Genomic DNA, 25,325 nt, shown 5'->3' on the forward strand with positions numbered 1-25,325 from the left:
CAACAAGTCATTCCCACGACCATTTTGAGCGATTATTGCATTAATTACAGTAAATGAGACCCTGACAAGTCTGATCGGCACCATATTTCACAGTGTTTGTCAGACGGTGTTGTACGATTGCTTTATGGCACGAAACAGGAAGATGTTGCTAATATGAGCTGAAAGCTTGCTCAGCATGGAGCAGAGGACGATGACAAATAGTAGAAATGTAAACACGTTTATCCTCTTTAGACGCAAAGAGCAGCTTTATGACTGCAGGTTTATGAGAAATGTGTTCTCAATTTTGAGACAGCAACAATAAAACCCCACCGCCGACTAGTTGAGAGCGCGGTAAACACTGGCGGTGTCAAATGTTTGCTGTGATGACACCTAACTACCACAACTGAGATCCTACTATTTTCTTAAACTGCTGACATATAAACTCATTCTACCTCATTAAAATGCTTCATATAACAAACACGGTTAAGTTTGAGCACAAGAAACAAAGGTTGGAGAGGAGCTTTTCTGTCCTGTAACTCCACATGATCAATCCAGCAGAACTCAAAAGCCCAAACATTTGACTTTTATCCCAGAGGAAGGCTGTTCTGACATCCATCAAGGCGTTCATAATCCCCCGTGAGTCACCCACTGATAGTAAAAACCAGACCAGCAGAACATAAGGCGAGGCACATGGTGCCACCGGAGGAGTCAGAGCATGAGAAACAAGGATGGGGTCTGTGCATTGTTATCGGTAACTTGTGTTCCTCATGGTTGGAAGTAAACAACATGGCCCTCATCTCTCCACGCTATGCACACTGATGCACGAGTGCGTGATGACAGAGCGACCATCTGACCAGAGACGAGCAGGCACACACTGCTTGTTTTTCTCCTGCATCGTCCGGCATGCACCTTTGATTAAATATGAGCTTCACGCCCTCCAGAGTTTGTTGCAATCACTTCACATAGCCTGTGCATCGTTCTCCGAGCGTTCACAGGAGCATTATCTTATCTGAGAGCAGTGTGTCAGCTGTGCCCAGCTCCATATCTGAGAAGCAACTGAGAGAGACTGATTTTTACTGCGTTTAACACACACACACCTGAATGTCTCCTGTATATGGTCTGAATGTTGAATGATTGGGCCTCAAACAGCTTAAACGTTTAGAGGGGAAGTGTCTCTTTGGTGGAGTGGCCAGCGACTCATCTGTCCGCACTAAACAGCTGGAAACTACTGGTTTAATCTTTAACTATGACTATCATATATTTTATATAAATCATTAATCTTTAACTAAAGCTGTCAGATAAATGCACTGCAGGAAAAAGTACAATATTTGGCCCTGAACTGTAGAGTAAGTAGTATTAGATGAGAATGCACAGGTTACTACAAGTACTTGAGTAAATGTACTCAGTTACTTTCCACCTCTGGCCTTTTTTCCGCAGGAGAGCAGCCTGTTTTCTGCAGCCTCCTCTGCAAACAAAGAGTAAATGCAGGTTGTAGCTGTGATGAAACACTGCAGCCACAGTTACAAAATAAATAGACGGTGTTACAATACAGTTTTATGACATGATAACATTTTTGGCTTATCACAAATGGCCCATGCGAAATGACACAAAGGGCCGGTCGTGTTTTTACTTGACTTCGCGGACACAGTTTCCTTCTTGGTTCGCGGCTACGTGTGAACGCCCTCGTCTACTGACGTGCTCGGATGATCTGTCATTGGTTAGTTGTTGGTTGTTCAAGGTAAAGCCCGAGAGAGGAGGAGGAGGAGGAGGAGGGAGGAGGATTTCTGACGAGCATTTCTCTCCACTCAGAGCGCAAGAACGCACAGAGGCACGGTGGCCCCGGACAGACCTGCGCGTTATCACTACACGTTCAGCTCGTTTACCTCATTTCTACCTACAATCTATTCATTCCTCTGGACCGATCAGCTGCTCTGAAGGATATGTTGCTGGAAGTCTCAAAGAGCATTTTCATCCTCCTCTCCTGCGTGTTGCTGGAACCCGTGAGTATATTTCAACACTTTTCTCATGACTCGAACTTGGGCTCGTTTTGAGGTGTGCGTCCCCTAATCGCCTACTTTGGCCATGCGGGGATGACCACGCAGGTCTTTGAAGCAGAGCGTTGGCTGCAGAGATCAGATGGTGCGCACTGGTGCTCACATGAGGCAGTTTTGGATGCAGGGCGCACCAAAGCTTGATCCATCGACTGGTCAACAAGTGTGGAGGGGTGTGAGGATTAGGGTTAGGGTTAGGACGAATAATATTTAAACTTACAACTTAAAAAAAATAATAATAATCAAGAATGACTTCCTCTCCCATCATCACCACACCAGTCTCCTCCAGATTCAACCTTTGCTTTGGGTGTCAGTAACACACAATTCACCATCAATTCCACTGGCAAAACCTGCATCTTTTTAAATGACATTTAGCAGCCAAAGAAAACAGTGGGCCAGGCTGTGATTGCCTGTCTGGGGCATTAATGCGTCTTTATGTCCGAGCTGACCTCTTTCCATGACTGAGGTAAAGGTGAAGTACGAGGAGAAGTCATACCATGGCGCTCTCAAAAGGACACCATGGCACTGGCCTCCTTTGTCTGTCTCTGTACTCTCTGGTCTCCAGCGTCCTCATCCGTAACTGTCTCCTGCAGAGAGGCATGTATGATTCATGCTGGAATTCAGCTGGAGGTCAGAGCCCTCAGAATAGCATGCTGGCTTTTATATCTGCATTTGTACACTCTCACAGACTGTTTCAGCGCCCCTGCGTTGGAAATCAAGCAGAAGAAAAGACGGGGAGCGTCGTTACTGCTGGTAAAAGTTCAAAACGGTTAAAGAGATGCTCATGATCACAATCATGATCGTGATGATGGGGTGTGGGAAGTTTTCTCCAACTTACATTTTAGCTCAAGGCAGCGCTGAGCCATCACTGACAACATCTTCTTCAATCATAGTCCAGAGGTGCACCGTGGGTGAAGTAACAGAGGGCGTGCTGCATAGCCTGAGGAGTGAGATAAATCAGAGCCTAAATGAGGGAGTCACCTTGTGTGTGGGGAGAAGCTGGAGTCATATGGGCTCATTTTGTGGCTAACAATAGCCACATACTACCAGTCTGATTAATGCCCACAGAGCGGAGACTCATCCACCTAAGTAACAGCAATAAATCTTGCTGTCCTGCAGAGGCTCTGTAGGCCTATATTCTATGGTGGTAAACACTCAAGGGCCCAGCTTCATGTCCAACCAATTCATGGCTGAAGATTCAAAACACGCACATGCAAATCTAAGGAATATGACGATGGAATCACAGTCTGCCACATGTGTCGGGCAGAGAGATTAATGGGAGCCCAGGTCAGCTCATTTCAGACAATAGATGTGTTTGCCTTGAGACGTGAGGCGTTGTTGAGAGAGCACAGGCAGACGAGCTCACGCAGTCCTCTACGCTTCACCAACAGACAGATGATCTGACCCACTGTGCCCTGAAGAGATGCGTAGAAACCGTGTGTGAAATGTTCTCTTCACAGGTGTTTTCAGTGCAGAATCAGATGTGTGACATGGTGAGGGAATTAGACAAGGAGAGGAACACGTGTGAGGCTCAGATGGAAAACAAAACTACAGGTACGTAGTTTTTATTTTTATTTTTGAGTGTGTGTGTCTAACTTTATTTTACCCTGCAAGGTCCTTTTGTTGTATCCTAATTTGCTTAATCCAGACGTAGGTGATGAAAGTGACACAACAGGCTCTTGAGACAACAAAAGCTGTTCAAACCTCCCCTCTGGCTTTACATCACGCCCTGCGTGGTTGAGCACAGTTTTCCACCTAATGCCAGTCCCCTGTCACATGTGCCTCGGCTAATTTCTAAGTAAACTTTCTCTCTGATCAAGTTTTACCCTCCCCCTTTCATGAAACACTGTTAAGAAAAATGCAACAGTGTGTGTGCAATAATGAAACTCAGTTAGCTGATTTGTTGTTTCAGTTTATTGTTGATGAAGCTGGAATTACATGCTGCATAATTGCATTCTATAGAGAGATCACTTTGCTTCATTGAGCCTCTGTTACCTCTGTGTGTAACCAAAACCTCAATGATCCTGACTGCAGGCATCACAAGACTCTGCTTACTTTCACAAAACGAGGAAGTCATTAAACACTCATTATCTTTTTAATCTAGATACGATTCGGCTTCCTATAGATTCCATCAAACTCATTTGCGGCCAAATCCTCAGGGCGATGATGCAAATAGCACCTGCTAAGCTGATGTTTCATAGTGATGAAGAGGCGAGCAGGTGTGAATTTAAAAGTGCTGTGACCAGATTCAAACTGTCTCAGTCATCTGTTGCATTGAAATCACAGTGTGTAATGAAGGACGGGGAGCTGTTTTATTAGTCATGGTGGCGGCGTGTTACCTCAGGTCATCTGCCGTTATGGACCCGGGGCTGTAACAACAGCTGACTTGAGCTGCCATGTTTTGGCTGCCATGGGAACCCCAGTGCTCAGCCTTCACTTGGAGCAGGTTGCTGTTTGTCACTGGAGTCACCTCAGTACACATACTGTAAAAAAAAAAAGTTGTTTTCTTGGTTGTTATCTTGGTGCATGTGGTGTTTTCATGTTTGACGTGCCTTTCTTTGGCCTGTCTCTGCCGCTCTGCTCCGGTCAGGCTGCAGCGGGACGTGGGACAAGATCACCTGCTGGCCCAGTGCCAATGTCGGAGAGGTGGTCACCATCCCTTGCCCCAAATATCTTTTCTACTTCTCAGGGGATGTTCCTACACGTAAGAATCAAGTTTTGCTCAAAATGTTCTGTATGTGTCTGCGCTGCTCTGTTCTGCTTCACCGCTCTCATCAGGTCACCACAAAAACTCGCAAAAATTTGACAGATGGCACACAAAGTTAGAACCACTGTAGCCGGTGAACACAGCGCAGGATTTAGCTGCTGAAGAGCCAGATACTTCCCTCAGTGAATGATGGAGCGTTGCTCTGTGTCTGGACTGGCTGTTGAATGGTTTGCTGAAAAGTTTGTAACTTTGTAAGCTGATAGTATGCCAGTGTTGTGTTTGTGGCTTGTTTGTGTTGCCACCAGAAAATCAATTCAATTCAATTCAGAATGCTTCACTGGCACACAGATGCGGTGGTGGATCCACCTAGGTTGGTAAAACTCATACTATGTTCAGTGATATGATTATTTTTTGGTAAACTGGAGTTATTTTCCTGACATCGGGCGTTTTTGAAGAATCGTGATATAAGTTTTCGTCATGTTGCCTGCCAGGGCCCAGTGATGCCAGTAGTTCCAGCTGTTGCTTTAGTCCCTGTTCAGTAGGAGACAGCAGAACAAGGTCATCAGCATAAAACAGAGACTTTACCTCTCTGTCTAGGAGGGAGAGGCGCCATGTGAGCAGCAATATAAAATACTACAGAGTGATTTTCCTAGACAGCTGCTGACACAGATGCCAGGGTAGGTACTGGGGTCTGATTTGTCCCCGCTCTCCTGAATTGGAGGAATGGAATCATTTATTGCAGATCACTTGGTGTATCTTTAATGAACCTGTTTCTCCCTTATTCAGGGACAAGCAGATAATGATAATAATGATGCATATCTACCTGATCCCCTGTCAAACCTAAAGCACACAGCCTTGAGACATAACAATGTAAATATTTCTTGTTTAAAGCTGATGAGTGTGACAGATTTGCTCTGTACACAGGATTAAACATGTAAAGATACTTTTCAGTCTTCTTTGTCTTCTCATTGTTCTTACCGCTGTTCCAAACATCCCCTGCTGTTGAGTCATCGTCACGATCATCACGCTTGTTATTTGACACCAGAAACAGGAATCATGAAGTACACCGAGCATCCTAGCGGCTGACTAATGAAGTCACTCCGGCCCTTGATCACCTGCTTTTCCTGTCTTTCCTGACATGTGACGTCTTTCTCAAAGAACGCAGTAAAACTCAGAACACATGGCACAGCCGGGTCACAAAAACCATCATCCACCCATCAAAGACACGTTCGGTTTATTTTTCCTCCTTTGATCTATGAGAAGCCTCGCAGGTTAGTAATTATGGTGAGAAAAGGAAAGCAGTCTCGGGAGAATTTATTGGCTGAATTGCTGTGTGTTTGTACAGTAGTTCCCCGGTGACTTTCCCGTATATCTCCATTTGCCATTAATTACTGTACCACACCGGGTTGATGAAGTTGTTTATTTGTATTCGGCTGGCAGAGAGACCTCAATTTCAACTTGGAGCCTTAAGAAAATTATCTTCATTGGAGTGGATGCTGCTTGAAATTAGCATGTAGGAACTCTGGTTGATGAGCTGTACTTACTTACTCCACAAACTCTCACCTCATGAGCCCTGTTTCAAAACGCAGCTGGCAGCTTTCTCCAGCAGAAAAGCTCTGATAAACCAAGTCTGCGCTACCTGCCCAGCACCAAATGGCAATCACAGTTATTTAGCATAAGCATATAGCTATTTTGCTGCTTTGCTTCCAAGTGGCTAAAGTCAGTTGATCTTGGTTTTGTGCATAAAGATGTTTACCCACCTCTTCTACATTGCATCTCACATGATCTGCTATTGAAAACTCTCTGTCAGATTGGGCCTGTTTTGGATCATGTGTATGACACCTGATATGTTGGGGACATGTTCACTGCATATAAACAAACTCAGCCCACAGATGTTGCATGACCTTTGCTATAATTTTAAAAAGTGTCAAGTTACAGATTCTTACATGTCAGTGGTTTTACAAACCGGAGTGACATCTTGGTGGGGTTTCTGCCCCTGTAATCGAACCAGTATTTTCCCCATCATATTCAGGACACGAGAGTGGCTCCAACCAATGATTAATCATTAGCATGTGAAGGCTCCGCGTAGAGGAGAAGGGTTTTCTGGGAAGCTGTGATGTGACCCAGATGGGAGATGTGTGACCTGAGAGGGGTAGAGCACTCCAGGGAAAAGAGAGGGGGCAGATGAGGAATCACCAGTTTGCAGGATTGGAGGCAAAAGAGCTATATTTCACTGGATTGTCAAAGGCTTACAAGATCAACAGGCCACCACCGTGCAGGGACCAGTCTGAAAACGAAGGGCCCTTAAAAGAAAGAGACAGAATTATAAGTGACCTGTGCTGCACTGATGTGCATGATATCAATTATGCAGTAAATCAACAGGTCAGTGCAGGTCTCTGCTGGTTAAACTGCTCTGGATCATGCAAAATGGGTTAATCAAAGGTATGATGTTGAACATTTCTGCTTTTAAATGACTAAAAATGACTTGCTCTGTATGATACATGACCTCGTCTGTGGACAGAGATTTTCATGAGCAATGGCGGTTGTTTAATGGTGAAGACAACAACTCCCATGATCCCACACCCGATGTTTTGACTGAGAGACCCCTAGAGGCTGAAATCACATACTGTGTGTTTAAGGGATGATGAATGGTCTGTGATAACATGCAGTCAGTTGAGAACATTTATTTACAAATATGAGCATTATAGGAACTAAGAAAAACCACAGTGTTGGCGCAGCTTGGCCGCTGTACGTTTATCAGTATATTCAGTTCATTTTGAAAAGGTTTCAGAACCTTATGACGTCACAGAAATATGCATATTTTTCAAGAACTTGTCCTTTTTGTGAATGTGCTACGGCACCAAAAATGCAAATTTATCTTCCCGTCAAAGGTATTCACTGTCAGTGAACTGCGAAGGACCCAAATTATTGACACATCCCGAGCCATTCTTTTAGAAGCATTACGAAACACGGCGCCAAAGAGATTCAGGGCCATGTCATAAATTTGGTTGAGACAGAGTTTGCCATTCTCATGAACTCTTTACTTAGTAGATCTAACACAAACACAGTCATTCATCTCTTTCAATAACACGGCAACTCACCCGCTCTGCAAGTTCCGAGTGACATAGTGCCTGTCTGTCAGCGGTTTCACCTGCAAGCCATCGTATTCAGCCGAGCTGACGCTAAACGTTTCGTGCTAATGCGAATCTTCCTCCACGGTATAATTAGGAAGGATAAAAGCGTTTGACTGTACAACATCTACAGAAAAGCCAAGATAAAAAAGAAGCCTCAACATTAAAACACTGATGGGATGATTAACTCGTTTGAGCTCTCTTCGTTGTTTTGCATGACACTGAAAATCCTTGCAGTCATGTTTTGGGGGATGATGAAAGCATTCTTCTGGCAATCCCTCAAACAAGCCAAATCCAGTGGTGGCATGGGCTGAAACAGCAGGGGCTTATCATCCCCTTTGTGTCTTGTCATGTTGTTTGAGGAAGCTAAGCCTCCGTCTTCTCTGCAATACGCCACTCAGGTATTTGTGAGCCGACCGTATATTAATGCCAAATACATTCTAAGACTTCGGATTGTTGGTCATTTCCCAACTCGGTCTTGATTTGATAGTGGAGCGATACGGTTGGGAAATGTGAGGAATGTCCTACATTTAGATTTCTACAGCAGCATTCAGTGCAAGCATTAATTTGTCGCCAACACACGCAGCTTTCTTTCTTTGTTGAAAGGACAGGAGATTAGGAAAAGCGACAAATAAATATTACACAATAACAGCAAAATGACAGAGATGTCAGTCTGTGCTTCTCACTGCTGGTTACAGGATTAGATATGGCTCATGAATGTTGTAAGAGGGGTTTTAAACCTAATGAATGACGAGCGTCCAAATCTGAACACTGATGCCTTTCATTTCTGTTGTGCTAAAAACTTCTATTCTATTCTAGCTCTACATTTTGCCCATCATCAGTACATGTAGCACTTTTAAAGAAAGTTATATGATCTGAAGTTAAAGTGCTTTTTCTTGACATCCTTTCTTGACATCTTGATATGCACAGTGTGTATTACCGTAAATAACTCCAGTCCATTTCATCTTCAGACCTTTATTGGGCCTTTGCTACAGATTTGAGACATACAGGAAAAATTGGGAGAGAAAACCTATAACCATAATATCAAGTATATTTCAATTGGCTAAGTGATGCACATTAACTTAAATAGCGCTCTGAAAATCTACTCTATCCAGTTCTTTAAACATATTGCACATCATAAATAGTGCTTCCATAGATGATGTTTTGTTTTGTTTTTTGTAAAATGTACTTATTGTGCAGCTATCCTTTACTGAGATGGAGCTGTATATTTAATGCAAAGGAGGGCGCCAGACAACACATGAATATATAATTCCATTCACTTTTTTTTTTTCATTCATTCAATCTGTACCATTTTTCCTCTACTCCGCTGATCTTGAGCCTGTATGGCACAGAGCTCTGCTGTACTGAACTGAGGTCTCAGAGCTCTACTCTACTGCGCTCTAGACTGTTGAACTTAACTCAGCTAATACTCTCCTGACCTCTAGTCTAATGTCTTTACAGGGAGTCTGCTCTACTGTGCTCTACTCTTCAGAGCTCTACTCCACTGAGCTGTAGTCTACTTTCCTCTACAGAGCTCTACTCTGCTGATCTCTCGTTTACCTGCTCTAGAGTCTCTACTCTACTGAGCTCTACTCTATTGATCTGCACCATATTGTGCTGTACTCTGCAGAACTCTACTCTTTTGAGCTGTAATACTAATGATGATAAACTTATTTGTGTAATACAAGAAATTCACATAAAAAGACATAGAATGAACATAAAAACCCGTAGAGAAAATGAATGTACAATAAAATGGAGGATAAAACCCACTTGATAATAATAGTAAAAATAAGAGAGAAAAGGATGAAAATAAAGATAATGCATAACATAAAATGTAAAATAAAACTACTACAACTGAATAATAGTAATAAAATCAAGTTAAAAATGTAGTACATAGAATGCATAAAATCAAGTAAAATACAGGTTTGAATCTACGATTATACCAAGAGTTTTGACCCTGAGATTTAATCCAGGGAGCTAATATCCCCAGATTATTAAACAGTGTTTCTCTCTTTGTTCTGTACCCTGCTCTGTACTGTACTGTACTGCACTGCACTGCACTGTACTGCAGTGTACTATACTGCTCTGTACTGTTCTGTACTGTACTGCACTGCACTGCACTGTACTGTACTGTACTGTACTGCACTGTACTGTACTGTACTGCACTGTACTGTACTGCACTGTACTGTACTGCACTGTACTGCACTGTACTGTATTTCCCAGATGCATTGCCCTCTCCTCTCTTTATGGTCAGTCTAATGCATTTGGACCTTTCACTTCTACCCCCATGGGCAGGCCACAGTAAATATATCTCTCTGCTTGACTGTTGGCCTCCTGGTGTCTTGGTTCAGCCTGAGAGTAATTAAGAAGCAGATGGAGGCAAATACACATGGGAACTGTCCCGGCATCTCTGAGCCAGTGGGACGACTGATCCCCTTCAGTCATTCTTCTATTTCCTTTTAGTATTTGAGAGTATTCCAGAGAGACATATACACACATCTCAGTGTGACATAATTAAGTGTGACTAAATGTAGTTTGCCTAGTTTGCCTTGTGGCTCATACACCCTGCTACCTCCCCCCAACACACACAATATTAAAACACATTACTTATAATTGAAACACATTGAATCTGTCACAGTAATTTGTTTTGTTCTTGCAAGAGTAATGAATATTCCCTGTGTCCCCATGCTCATTAGGTAACTTGTCAAAGACCTGCACTGAGGATGGCTGGACTACAATCAGCATAGACTCCTACATAATGGACTGTGGATACAATCCCAACAACACCATGGATGATACGGTATGGCAACCAGGCTATGAAACCCCTCCAGCCCAGGTTGCTGCTGCTGGGGGTTTATGGTCAGTGCCAGCTGAACTGTTTTAAGCAAGTGTAACTGAATGTGTTTTTGCAGGGAGAATTCTTCGACGCCATCAAAGTGGGTTACACCATCGGTCACAGCGTGTCGCTCATTTCTCTGACGATTGCCATCATCATACTGTGTCTCTTTCGGTAAGGAGATCCATCAAAATGCTACTTAACGTCTCTGCATAAAGAGAATCAAAGACCTTTTTCCATCATTTAGAGCGATAAAACCCTGTCCATTTTCCAATTTCCCATCGCACTTCCTGCATTTTCTAGAGGTTTTACTGTGTTTTTCACACAGTAATGTGACGCTGCCAGAATTTGCGGGACAGGACGTCCAAATTCGACACGAAATGTCCCAACATTTCTCAAACAAAGGGGTCAGCTGCATGCAGCCATAAAGTCACCACTTACGGGCTGCTGTTCACAGCTGTTCCCAGTTGACCTTCATCCCTGGGGTTGCAGAGAAAAAGTGTGTGTGTGTGCGTGTGTGTATGTGTGTGTGTGTGTGTGTGTGTGTGTTTGTATGTGTGTGTGTGCATGTTGACACAACACTGCACCAATCATTAGAATAAGTTTAAGTGGCTAGCGTGTGTGGCTTCTAATAAACAAAGCAGTCTGTTCAGTTGGGCGTGTTTGCAGTTGGAGTGTGTTTGTGTGTTACGGGCTAAACAACAAGAGACGTGTTTACTCCTCCGGCTTATGAAATGCCAATGGTTTGGACTCTCGAGCAGAGACACAGGATGTGAAAAGCATTTCGTGTTTATGTTCGGCTGCAGACGCCATGTTCAGGCAGCTGGTCGATGCTGTGTGTCATCGCACCCGTCCTGCTGGGATGACTCGCCTGATTGGTTACACAATTCACCCCCAATCATAACCTCACCGGGAAGGCATTTGTTTGAGAACACCCAGAAGAGAGAATTTACATTGGCGACATTTTCTCTGCAAACCCCTGATTTGTTCCTGTTTACCTCTGTGCTGAAAGTCAGGGTTTTTTCACATTTTTTTTCTGCCTGATCAAAATATAGTATGTTTCACTGGAAAACTACATTTGTATAAGGTATTAAACATACACATAGTTTTTCTTGACAGTTGAAGGGTCTGTGTATAGCTTGGCATTTAGATAGCAGCACAGTACAGCTCAGTAGGAGTGCATAACGAGGCAATGGCCATGGCCATGTAAGTGCTTACCATGATACCGCTCCTTCGCTAAAACACATTCCTTCTGTGAATGTTTGCCCCCGTAAATTGAGTCGGTGAAGTTTCTGGTGAATTTTTTCCTCATATTTATTCTGATTGCATGCTTTGGTGCCAAAAACACACACTTTATCAGATAACTCTCAGGATGGGTCAAGTTAACTCTTCGTTTAAAGCACTAAATCAGATTAATTCGTTGAGAGAATCATGCTTAATTATTGCTTTTCCTTCTTGATTTAAACAGTTTATTTGTCTGCTGTTACAGGAAGCTGCACTGCACGAGAAACTACATCCACATGCATCTGTTTTTGTCTTTCATACTGAAAGCTGTGGCGGTTTTCATCAAGGATGTGGTTCTGTATGATGTCGGGGAGACAGACAATTGCCAGTCATCTGTGAGTACGCTGCACACTCGGCGCTCCCAGCGGCTCCCCGCTCGCCCGACTTTTTATCATAATTTTCTTCCCTGCATGATCAAAAGTCTGGTCTGATGCACCAGCAGCAGCTTCTTCCTTAACTGAAGCAAACAGCATCCATTTAATTGCTCACTCAGACTTTTACTGACTTCAACGCTTTGTCTCGGAGTTTACTTAACGTGCGAGCGCTCAAGTGCCTTTGGGTGTAGCAGTGTTTGCCAAGTCCCTTCCACTCCTGAAACGATGTTTCCTCATTCATCTGTCCAGCAGGATGTTGTGAGAGTTCCTGTTTGCTGAACATTAAGCCTGAAATACGGAGACCTTTGTCAATAAATCATGTACAGAGTTTTGATATCTAGTTTTAATGGCTTTGTCTTGACAGCATGACCATAGAAACATGAAAAACTGTTAAGATAAGGAGTTAAATAAGCTACGGTATTGGTTAAGGTGTCATATACTGAGGCTATTTTAAAATTATTTGACTGATCAAGTCACCAACTTCAGTGTCTCAGATCTCGCTCCAGCTGAATCCACTGCTTCATCACCAGAGAGGATTAGATGAGCAGTGTGTAAATCACCTGCTTCACTATCCCTAAGTGCTGATTGTTAATGGCTGAGGCTGGTATTTCCTCCTCCAAACACAGCTGCTAACCCTCTCAACTGTTTCTAAACGCAGCATTTAAAAAAAAGTGTAGAAAACATCATATTAAAGAGGATTTCATTTAACACATCGTGATCAGTTTACTCTTCATGAAGAGCTCTACTCAGCTGGTGGAAATGTGGAAATTCTTGTATGGAGAGCCAAGTCAAACCGGAGAAAAACACATTCAAAATCACAGAGTAGATGAATAAAATCTAGTCCTGGAACAAAACTTCAATTTGCGTAGTCCATTCATGTTGTGTAGACATGGATGGTAATTTTTTTAATTTTTTTTCATTTATTTATTCACTATTTTGTTTTTAGTAGCTGACAAAGTCATGTCAGGATTTTGGCTCTTTATAACGTCTTTGTAGATTTGGTGGAAGGTTTTTCTGAGTCAGCAAAAAAAAACTAAAAACAAAAACTAACATAGAGTTATCCAGGCTTGGGGTCTGTGTCTACAAATTTGTAGGGGAAAGTGTGCATTACAACTGTGGACACTTTCCAGGGCCTGATGAAGGATGCTATAAATTTGTAGTAAAGGAAGTGGAAGACCCAGTGTTTTTGGGGCTTGACCAGTCAGCCAGCTTCTTGAGTTTTGAGCATCCGTTTTACATAACTGCTTCTAAATTCCCAGAACAACACAAGATGCAGTGGAAGACACAATTTTCCTCTTACAGCTGAAAAGCAGTATAAGCAATACAAGCAGTTCACTCAGAGGTTTTATCTCTACATCCTTATTGGCCTGATATGACCAGTAGCTAATGGTAGCAGAATGAAGCTAGATATTGTTTTCTGTCTTTATTCTCTTCTTGTCTCACTGTTATAATACATTTTATAGTTTAGCCTCCCGCCATGATTGTCACCTGTGGCCTCAGTCCCAGTGTCCACTGTTACACACCAGTGACCAACAGTTACATTGTCTTGCTTTAAGCTATTCAATAACAGTTGCAGAGCACCATAAAAAACGACATAGGATTACTACTAAGCCACCAAAAATCATATCTTCCCATGGTACTGTGATGGGCTATATAATACGATATAAAATTAGCATGAATCTCAGACACACTTTGATTGCAGATGTAATTAGTCTACCAGTATAATTAGTATAATCAGCACAACCATAAGATAACCCTGCAGGCTTTTGTCTAATTATATCATATTAATGTGAAAAGTCCAAGTCTAACAGATCAACAGTACTAATTTTAGTTAGAGTTATTTACTAAAATCATTCTCTGTATAGCTGCATCCACTGGTGACAAAATGTCTTCATCATTTGAAACAGCATTTATCTACATTCACTGGCAATGCACTAAGCCACTAACATCCTGGTTCTGCTGCAGGTGGGCTGCAAGGCTGTGGTGGTCTTCTTCCAGTATGGCATCATGGCCAGTCACTTCTGGCTGCTGGTGGAGGGCCTGTACCTCCACACTCTGCTAGCTGTTTCCTTCTTCTCTGAGAGGAAGTACTTCTGGTGGTACATCCTGATTGGCTGGGGTATGTGCTAGCCTCTTTACCATGTGTTGATGAATACATATAGCTCATGCACGCTCATTTGCGAGGGCATTTGAGCCGCCCATTTGTCTGAAGTGGCACCCAGAAATCATCAAATGCCCATCAAAACACAATCAACAGGCAACCTGAACATCTGTTTTGTCTTTATTCCAACAGCCACAACATACACGATCATATGTAAATGAATGTATAAGCATGGTTTATACGTGCACAGTTGAATGATGCCTTTCCCTCTGCATATGAATGAGCCTTGTTGGCAGTTGGAGATTAGCCACAGCAGGCAGCTGCCACTCTGCTTTTGTCGTTATAATTGAGTTGAAGAGTTCTGCTTTTGATGCTCTTTATAGAAAAAAAGCTCATTAAACAGATTCATGCATCCGGGGCAGATGTAATATGTGAATAAAATCAAGTTCCCCCCAAACTAAGAGATCGGACACTTTAGACTTGCACTTTTAATATTTTTAATGGATAGATGCATTTGGCAACAGTAATTTTGGCAGATGTTATGAATATATATATATATATGTATACATTTATATATATAGCCTAATATTCATCCAGAAGTTTTGGCTGAGCTCTCAAGAGCTTTTATCTCAAAAGTATTTTGGGTCTATATTTTCGTCTTTCAGACACTTATTTTGGTCCTAAAATTCTAATGTTACTTCTCTTTGAAACATATATTCGCCGACCAGTTTTTTCAAGTTTCTGATGTTCTTTTTTCCATCAGCCGAGTAAAGTAAGTCTATAAATAGGCCTGAAATGTTGTGTCTGCCAGCTGGGAAATGGAAACAAGCCTGTGACTTTCCTGCAGATACCCAGGATGAGCCAATATTGGCACAAAGCACATATGAGTCCAGTTAAAAATGATAAGCAAACCAAAAACGCAATATTGCTTTAGCAATAAAATCATCCAAAAGATTAACAGTGTACACACACGCTGAAGGCTCACTGTCATATTTGGTGGTGTTGCGTCTGTGTGGTGTTTGTTTGAACAGTGGACATAATTAATAGTTTCTCTCTGTGACAAAGAGATTATCTTATAATGTTGAAATCACTTAGGACAAATTCTGTTTATGTTCTCCTTTGCAGGGGCTCCAACCATCTTTATCTCAGCGTGGGTGATTACAAAGGTTTACTCAAATGATCCTGGGTGAGTTAGCCATTTGTCTTTAATCCTGTGAAAGTAACCCAACAGTTCAGATGATTTAAAATGGGTAGATTTGTAAATAAATGCACACATTTACTCAATCAATGAAATAGCATCTATGTTTGTGTGATGATTAATAGCTGGTCTCAGTGGAGGTGGAGGTGGAGGAACTGTTAAACTGCAGCAGAGAGATTAAGAGCTGAGCATTTCATGGCTGCTCTGCTCTGCAAAGCTAACATATTAGCAACATATGCATCCAAAATGTGTTAAAACCCACATTTTTTAAATGTGTTTTAATATATACAAAAAATTACAGTTTGTGTTAGTAATTATTAATGTCTTATAAATGAAAGAAAATGCTCTCTGGCCTGATAATCTCTGTGTTCTGCAACCTACAGGACAGCTAACCTAAGAGAGCTATGTTAAGGTTAAGCTAGTTAGCGAGCTACACACAGTTAGCCCTAGCAAAATTTACCTACTGTTTACTGTTTCCTGTAATTGAAAAAAAAATGTTTACCTTACATTTTAGTAATTCCATATGGTTTTTCACATAACTGACGCAGTGGCTAAACACCATCACGATGGAGGGAAAAAAATACCAGCTACCAGCATTGCTAAAAGATAGCTAGCTTAGCTTTGCAGAGTAGGTTACTACCACAGCCTTTTGACTCTGAATGAATGTGATTCAGTCTGGTTAAGCTACTTTGAAGTCACATATCTAAATATATTAAATTGTAAATGAATTTATTATACTTGTTCATGAGTTCAAATGGAGAAGAGAATTTTAAGGCAATTATTTAAGGTATTACTACTTGGCTAACTAGCCACAAAACAGAAAATCTTTTCCCCAGTTTTCACTGTTTCTGTCGTTACTGCTCTCTGCCTCTTAAGCACAGTTCAAGGGTTTGTTTTTATTTAAATTCTTTATTTTATTTTGTGAGAATTTGTCGGTATTTACTCTTTTATGTCTTCTGACAGATGCTGGGACATAATCGATGACAGTCTGTGGTGGATCATCAAAACACCTATTTTAGTCACCATACTTGTGAGTCACGTTGCCTCTCTATGAGCAGCGTTTCATAAACAGTTCAGCATAATGCAGTCATGCTTACTTGTATTTTATCTGCCGGCAGGTGAACTTCTTCCTCTTCATTTGTATAATCCGCATTTTGCTGCAGAAGATGAATTGCCCCAACATCGGAAGAAAGGAATCCAATCAGTACTCGTAGGTTTTCATTGTAGAATGTCAACAACTCTATCATAGCAAAGGGTTAAAGTCATTTCTTATCAGGTGATGTTAAATAAATCATTTTTCTGCTGTTAGTGGTGAGCAATCATAGCTTCACTTTTGTGAGGTTTAACAAAGGCGAAAACAAGCCATCGCCTCACTTTTTCGCTTTCCTCTTTTTGTAGGAGACTGGCTAAATCCACTCTGCTGTTGATACCTCTCTTTGGAATAAATTACATCATTTTTGCCTTCATCCCCGAGCACATCCACCCACAAGTGAGGATGGTGTTTGATCTTATTCTGGGATCATTTCAGGTAATGTCCCACAACTTCATGCAAGGTGTTAGGCAGTCTGCCGGCAACATTACAGCTTTTTAAATGTCAGACAGAAGCAGCGCTACTTATTGATGAATGAAGGGATATGATGTGCCTAAGTTACCTAAGAGTTACATGAAAACTGCTTGGTGACGTGAAGACAGTTTGTCTGATTAAACAAATTCATGGTTTGTTTAGCTGACATGTTTAATTGTGTATGAGTAATGAGGTTGCTGATTTACTGAGTATTAAACTGAATGTGAACGCTGAGAGCCAAATGCAATGATGGAAACCTAGCAATGGAAAGTTTTTTTTAATTTATAACCGTTTTAGCTCGGAATGATATCTCCTGGGAATGTTTCCCAGAGATCGACATGATGAACCTCCTGCCTGAGCCTAAAGTTGGTCGTAATCTTACCATCATCATTCATTCCCCAGCTGAGCTGTCATTCCTCGTCAACAACAGCTCCTGTTGGCCGGTTCATTTAATCCGCTTCTCTCTCTTCCTCAGGGTTTTGTTGTTGCAGTTTTGTACTGTTTCCTGAATGGAGAGGTGAGTAAATTCAAGCAAAAACAACCCTTAAGGATGTTTACTGTCCTTTTATGTCTCTAAATCTCATTTACTCTCCCCCTCGTGTGTGTCATACCCTTTTCACGCCCCCTCTTCATCCTGTTTGTCTACCTCGTCGCCTCTCCTTCAGGTACAGGCGGAGGTTAAGCGTAAGTGGCGCAGATGGATGCTGCAGAGGTTCCTGGGCGCTGACACTAAGTACCAGCAGCCCTCCATAGGCAGCAACGGCAACAACTTCAGCACCCAGATCACCATGTTGACCAAATGCAGCCCTTCAACACACCGGGCATCTGAGTGCCAAGAGCACCTCTCTGCCATATGAAAACCACCTAAAGTAAACTCCCCTCTTTCTTTTTACCAGGATGTGCTGATTTCCTGGCTCACATACACTATTGCAATGCCGTTGATATTGGTTCTTGAAGGTCAATTTGACATTTTTGTACTGAAACTAATATTTGTTCGTTGTAACTTTATCCATTGCCTGTCAGAAATGACAAGTGATTCGTGTTTTTCTTGCCAGGGTGGAAAAGCAACTGAAACCACTTTTAGGAAATGGGTTTAGTCATTAGCTTAGCACGAACAATTCATTTCCAAACAACACATCAAAGAACATTTTCACAGACTGTTCTAATGTATTAGGAGGGACTGTCATGGTATTGGAGGTTGACCACACTGACTGATCTGATATTTACACACATAAAGGACAGTAGTGTAAAGCTTTGTTGAGATCACACTGGCTACTAACAACATTACCATGAAGTCTGTTATAAGTGACAAACTACAGAATACTGCAGGGAGGAGAAAGATCTTCGTGACCACTCTGTGAATTAAAGGGAAACTGAACTCTTGGCCAGGCTTTTCCATCTGATGTTAGGCAATAGATGGATCGAGCCAGGGACGGGCTGTGTCCTATAAGAAGCGAGATGTTTATTAAAAGGGTGTGTTACACAAGAGGAATCCAAGCACTTAACCTAATGGCCCATGTTGCTCAGGGGACCACTGGTAACAACCTTAATGACATTGTCAGGCTCTCATGAACAGTAGTCACTGAGGAGGAATCTATAGCAGGCCCAACATACTGGACGTCCCTATTCTGTCTATGACAGTTTTATATGGGGCATACACTCTGCTGAATCACTGCCAGATAACATTCCAGAGGAGACACTAACGCTCCCGCTTGTGAAATTTATCTGAGATTACAGAGGCTTTTAGTTTTGTCCGAGTGCACAGTCGCACAGCAGACGTTCATTTTTACCATTTCTGCAACTAATGGACCAGATGTATTCCATTATTAGTCCACTGTACACAACCATTGTGAGTAAATACTGTGTGTGGCAACAGTGATTCACTTCCATTAACTGGATTGCATGGACAGTTCATTTATTGCATTGGTTATTAGTTTTATGTTCTATAGTATTGTATTCTATTATATTCTATTCTGTATGTCAATATTAAATAAATGTTAGTGTATCATACTGTTTTTAGCTATGCTAGAGACATGGCTCTGGACCACTTTGGACAGATTAGTGCCATCATCAGGTAGAAAATGTAATTTGTCCAGGTGATTTCTGACTAAAACTAAAGACATTCCCACGAGCCTCAGCTGTACTGTGTGTTTCGTGCTAACTGGCAAATGCTAGCGTGCCAACATGCTAAGCTAAGATGAACACACTCTAAACATCAACGTTAGCATTATCATTGTGACTGTCTCACACAGATGCTATCTTGGCTACAGAGTCTTAATCTTTGTTATAATAGAATTTATCAAGCTAAATGGCACCAATATGATGGTTGTGACTCTCTGTCACTCTGTTTATTAAACATTCATTTAAAACCACCTCCTGTTCAAAAATGGCTTTTTCAGACATGAATATGTACAGACAGCGACAGTATCACATTTCATGTGGGAGTCATGTCAGAGTTGATGTTTACTTTAATACCCCTTCTTGTGGTACCAGTGTGTATAAACCTGAAACTGAACTGTAACTAATGGAAAGTACCTCAGACTAATTGTCACACACAGCTGTTGTATATGATGTGAAACTGTAAATACGGCGAGAGATTTGGTTTATGATGTGGTTTGTGGTGAGGACTGACAGTGCTCAGGTGTCAACTGGAAATCAATGTTTACACTCATGCTATTTGCATAATGTCAATAAAGTGTCTCGTATTTGTTGCCTGTAAAGTTTGTGTAAATATGGTGTGCTGTACAGTATGTGGAATCAGCTGTAAAGATGTTATTGAACAAAATGTCAGATGAAGATGAATAAAACCATTTGCACTGTGGACAGGCCTTCTCTCATCAGTTAGAGCAACACAATCAACCCTTATCTTTATTTCTGCTTTAAATAAAGCAAACAGGTAATAAAGAAAACTCATGAAATAATGTAACAAAACAGAAAATAGATGTACAAATCAACATTTTAGCTTTTTATAAAATACATTTGACTCATGTTGCTCACCTCTACCCTCATGTAGATTTAGCATGTATCTGTCTCCCCCTGCTGTAGAACATTAGATAAAACGATGTGATTCCATAACGCTTTCTCATCTTCAGAGGCCAAATTAAATTTTCTGTACTCCAAGCCAATTTCGGGCTGATGTCCGTGATGAGTACACTCATTTACTTCAATGCTAATGTTACATCATTAACCTCATGGCACCGACAGGTCAGTTATAACTTGGTGAGACGCAGAGTGTTGAGACGCACTTGAAGAATAGTGGATCCCTCCGCGTAGCTAATCTCTCGCAAAATCCCATTCCAGCACTTCTCTGGCTCATCGTACCTGTGTGGAACAGAAACGTGTTAGTGTTTGGTGCTCTTATAGCATCGTAAAAGAGAATCCATAATAATGACAAATGCAATCTCAATGCCGTTTAATTTAGAGAGAATGATTGCACATGAAAGGGACTTTTTGGTGTTGCTCCACAATAATTGTAGAGGGGAAAGACCGGGAAAGTACAGGAAATTCATTTTTGGAGTCAATGTTTTTTTCCCTCCACTTTAGTCTCAATTTTAGAACTTAATATAGAAGCAGAGCCTTCTCATGGCATACAATTTGACTTATCATAGCAGGAAAGGCACATTAATAAAGATGGTTCAGTTCCACTTGGTTATCAGAGTATGATGTGACAGTGAGCCAACATGCACAATACCAGGAACTGGAATGCAGCCATTATTACGTATTTTAAGTCTGGTGTTGTTGTATATTTTTGTCATTGGCGACAAATGTCATGAAAATGCAAAGACAAAGCATTAGTCCGTCTTCCCATACTTCTCAATAATTCAAATAATCTGCGGCTCTCGGTCCAGTCCCATTTGTTCCCACTCAAGATGTAAATCTTAAAGAACAGGTCAGGAAAAAAATGTTTTATTTTCTACAACAGCTCAGTGATTTCCTGAGACAGATTGGCACTGTAGTTACAGTAACAGTGCATTAAGTGGGTCTATTTTCAGCTGTGGATTGACACACATTTGGTGCTTGAGTGAGTGTGAGAGGAACGTCCTCTGCGGCGCTCCCCGGCACAGAGCAATAAGTTATATCAACCTTTGGTCAGCAGGCAATACTTGATGGTACGAATTAATTGTTGGTTTTGGTCTTTCTTTGTTGACAATTATCAAAGCAGAGATTATCCCCAGACTTGTCCTTCATGGCTTTTAATCAAACCTGTGCTTTTCCTACTGTGAGGTTAAAAAAAGGTCAGTGTATTTGGTCTATGAAAGTCTATGAAATGAATATTTCATCTTCATCTGATTGCGGCATCAGAGCTTTCTTTGCTGCGCTTTCAAGTTTTCAGACTTGTTCATTTCAAATATTGCAACTGCCCAAATCAGGGAGGTACGTGTGGGTAGGTGTGGTAGGTGTGTAATTCTGATTGTAGGCTGTACTTGCGATAAAACTCAGAAACACATTGTCATGACTCATCCCGCGTATTGATCGAATGAAGGGGGCTCTCACCTCCAGATGTCAGTCATCTCTGTTGGGACAGGCTCCTCACTGGTTTCACTGGGCATCATGGCAAAGCCGCCCACAGCATACAGGAAACCTCCCATCGAGAGCAGACTGAGAGAGCTGCGCTCCTGTGGGAACTCTGTGAACTCAGACCACCTGGAGCACAACAGGACAATAACCCACACACACACACACACACACACAAACACACACACACACACACACACACAGTGAAGTGATGACGGTGTTAAATAAGATGCTATGTGACTGTATAATACCCGCAGCAGTACGATGAGTGCTATTTTATGACCTAATGATCTGCTGTTCACGCTCAATGAGTCATTTGACTACTGTGGACATATGCTTCACCTCATAACAACGAGATAAAGTGGCACATATAAAAAAAAAACAGTTGTCTCACTTGTTGGTGGCAATGTCATAGACCTCCACGGAGCTGGTGAGGCCTTCGTCTGTGACCCCCGTCACCACGAAGATCTGGTCTTTGTGGACGGTGATACCAAACAGTGAACGGGCCGTCTTCAGAGGAGCCAGGTCCTTCCACTCAAACTTAGTGGGGTTGTAGACGCAGACTCTTCTCATGCATTTCCTGCATAAAACACACGTTCAGTTTACTCATCGCGAGGATTCATCATGTTGTACACAGTTTGAGGTTGTATAATGAGTAAGAGAGCAAAATAAGGATAAATCATGATAATTTCAGGTTTTGGTTGACAATGTGATTGAGACTGTTGATATAACTGTTGATTGAGACCCACACTGTGGAAACAGAATCCTGAGGTGTGATCGAATGGTAAAATATCATACAGGTTATAGACCATTTGGAGTACTACGTACTTGCTTTGAGACTTTCCTCCGATGACGTACACGAGGCCTTTGTGTGATATGGTTCCATGGCCATAAACTTCATAAGGCAGAGGGTCAGACTCTCCCCATTTGAATGACCTGTGTACAAAAAACAAGAGGACGTATTATCATGAACTGACCCCATAGATAGTAAAGGTAAATCTACAGACTCGTGCAGCAATAATTCTCATGGAACAAACAATGGTAATGCTCAGGAATTCAATAAAAAAAAAATGCATATTTCCCATGTGATGATTTTGAATTTTTCAGATAAGCTGGATAATGAAAAATGCACTGTCCAACATGGCTGTGTTTCATAAAGATACATGGTTATCACAGGACAGAGATGAAGGATTTTTGTCCTGTGGTGTTTGATGTCACTTGCTGTGTCTATGGAAATAAATGTAATGTCTTTAATGTGACTGTGAGAGGGATGATTTACTTCATTGTATTGAGTGGGAATAACTGACCATTTGAATTTACTTAAAGGAGGTTTGATTAATAAACAAAAGGATATATTTCCAGAAATGTCATCCCTTGCAATAACTGAGTGTTTTCACTTAGACAGATTATCAACGGATAGAAAATTGACATTGTCACTTATAAAGTTCCATATCAAACTTAGCATCCACACTCACTGTCTGTCATAGATCATGACTGAGTCCAGCGCGTGCTCCCCTTCCTTCAGCTCCTTTCCCCCAACAACAAAGATGGAGTTTTCAGCTTCAGTCAAGCCAAACAGACAGCGAGGGTTGGGTTGTGAGGGCATCCCTAACCATTCTGAACTCACTGGGTCAAGCTGAGGATGAAAACAACAGCAGAGGCACAAGGATTCAGCATAGTGTGGGTGCAGGTTTAAAGCGGTCTCTGGGCTTCGCCGGAAGAGATAATCAAATGAGATGTGGAACTTTTTCACACCCTTCAAACGCTACCTGTAGGAAGTATGAGCTGAATGGTTCGTCTTTATCCTCCTCGTTGTAAAGAATTCCTCCGACAACAAACACCTGGTTCTGACTGGTCACCAGGCTGCAGTGGTTCTTGGGGATTTCTGTCGACTCTGAGACCACAAAGCATTCATTTCCGATCGGGTCATAGGCCACAGTCCCTGTGTCACTGATCATAAGTATCAGGTCCATCTCAAACATCCCAAAGCGTGGGTTATTGTTGAGTATACCCGGCAGGTACCCTTCCTCCTCATCGTCCTCCTCCTCCTCATCTCCCTCTCCCCCTTTTGCCTCACCACTGCTGGGCTTGCTGGGCTTTGGGAGGCGCCCTCTGTGAGCATCCTTGACGAGTTCCAGGTCCTTCTTGATCTCCTGGCTGAACCGGAGGTAATTGTGACGCTCTACTTTCTCTTTGAAGTAATCCAAAGGTATGAGCCTGAAACGGACGCAGTGCAACAGCTCTGGAAGGTCCTTAACGCGGGTTTTCTCGTCATGTTTCACCCAGTCCATCAGGGATTCAAACACCAGCTCCTCCCGCTCAACGTTGAGGGCATCTGAGGTGATGATGATGGCCAGCTCGCTCGGGCCCAGCTGCAGGAAGTCCGGGTCCCTGATGACAACCTGGTAGCGTTCGCAGATGAACTCCCTAGCAGTGAGAGCAAGCCTGGGACAATCCAACAGCAGTCCTAGCCTGAAGATTGCCAAGCAGTTTCCCAGCACCATCTTCTCTCCGAGGTAGGACACACATACAGAGAAGATGGAGGGGATCTGGTACATGTTAGCAACCATGAAGATATCCTGGACGTTCTGCTCCGACAGGTTAATGTCAGAGGTGTATAAGTAGCGCAGGATCATCCCCATAACACCTGGCTCCACGTCTTTGAGGACGATCTCACGCTTCTTGCTTTCCTCCAGGTCAGACAGGAACATGGCCTTGAAGAAGGGGCTGCTGGCTGCCAAGACCAAGCGGTGGCAGGGGAACTCCTTGTCCTGAATTTTGAGGACGCAATCCACAAACCTGTCATTCTCCAAGAGGTCACACAGGCCGTCCTGAAGCAGAGTCTGTTGGTACATCCGAGGCTGCTCCACCGGGTCTATAGTCAGGGCAGCCATTTTGTTCGGTCTCCTTGTCCTGGTTAGGTTGCGTGGGCACCCTACTCACTCCCCACAACAGAGCAGGACTGTCAGCGCTCACGGGGCTGCTCAGATTGCTGTGGATGGTCTCTGCTGGTTGGTTGGCTGGTGGCTGCAGCTGTCTGTGGCTGTCAGCCTCTCTGTACGTTAGAGGTATTTATAGTCAGGACCCTCACAAAGCTGAGGAATCCATTTTGGTGGACAGGGAAGAGGACCTATCCCCTCCTGTACCACACAGACCCCCACAAACAGCTGAATGACTAAGCTCGGGGGTGACAGCATGTTAAATCCAGCCGAACAACTCACCAGGCAGCCCGATGGGCTCTGATTACTTTGATCTTTAAACACACTTTTTCCAAGGTGTTTTTGTCTCTCTAATCCAATAATGACTTAATTAGTGAGGGTGAATACACTGGCCACACTGTCACTGAGCCATTGCTGTGCATCAGTGGAGGTGCAGGGCATACTGTATATACCGTGTATAGGTAACACTAGTTCCTGGAACACTTTCTTGTTACATAATAAACCTCCCCTTACACCAAAAATGAGGACCAAGTCATGTTTTAAACAGGCGATATATTCTAAATCCCCTTCTTGTTCCTTCCAGTGTCTGTCTTACATTTATACAAAATATAAAAAATGATGAAAATGCCAGTTCAAACACATGCAA

General features: G+C 42.4%; 2 protein-coding genes across 2 annotated transcripts; one reads left to right on the forward strand and one right to left on the reverse strand.

Annotated features, from left to right (window-relative positions):
- Positions 1 to 1,850: 1,850 nt before the first annotated feature.
- Positions 1,851 to 20,040, forward strand: LOC121614725 (vasoactive intestinal polypeptide receptor-like). The gene is made up of 13 exons (XM_041948752.1): positions 1,851 to 1,979; positions 3,491 to 3,584; positions 4,621 to 4,734; positions 10,565 to 10,668; positions 10,781 to 10,878; positions 12,194 to 12,323; positions 14,328 to 14,481; positions 15,589 to 15,649; positions 16,625 to 16,691; positions 16,780 to 16,871; positions 17,060 to 17,189; positions 17,701 to 17,742; positions 17,891 to 20,040. The coding sequence occupies exons 1-13, from the start codon at positions 1,920 to 1,922 to the stop codon at positions 18,080 to 18,082; spliced, it is 1,338 nt and encodes a 445-aa protein (XP_041804686.1). The 5' UTR covers positions 1,851 to 1,919; the 3' UTR covers positions 18,083 to 20,040.
- On the reverse strand, positions 19,575 to 24,770 carry LOC121614724 (kelch-like protein 40a). The gene is made up of 6 exons (XM_041948751.1): positions 23,510 to 24,770; positions 23,216 to 23,376; positions 22,569 to 22,676; positions 22,135 to 22,320; positions 21,720 to 21,869; positions 19,575 to 20,546 (listed from the first exon to the last, which is right to left on the reverse strand). Exons 1-6 carry the CDS (start codon positions 24,632 to 24,634, stop codon positions 20,435 to 20,437), a joined length of 1,842 nt encoding a protein of 613 aa, XP_041804685.1. The 5' UTR covers positions 24,635 to 24,770; the 3' UTR covers positions 19,575 to 20,434.
- Between the last annotated feature and the right edge of the window lie 555 nt (positions 24,771 to 25,325).

Source organism: Chelmon rostratus, chromosome 12, assembly GCF_017976325.1.
Source record: "Chelmon rostratus isolate fCheRos1 chromosome 12, fCheRos1.pri, whole genome shotgun sequence".
NCBI classification, from domain to species: Eukaryota; Metazoa; Chordata; class Actinopteri; order Chaetodontiformes; family Chaetodontidae; genus Chelmon; species Chelmon rostratus.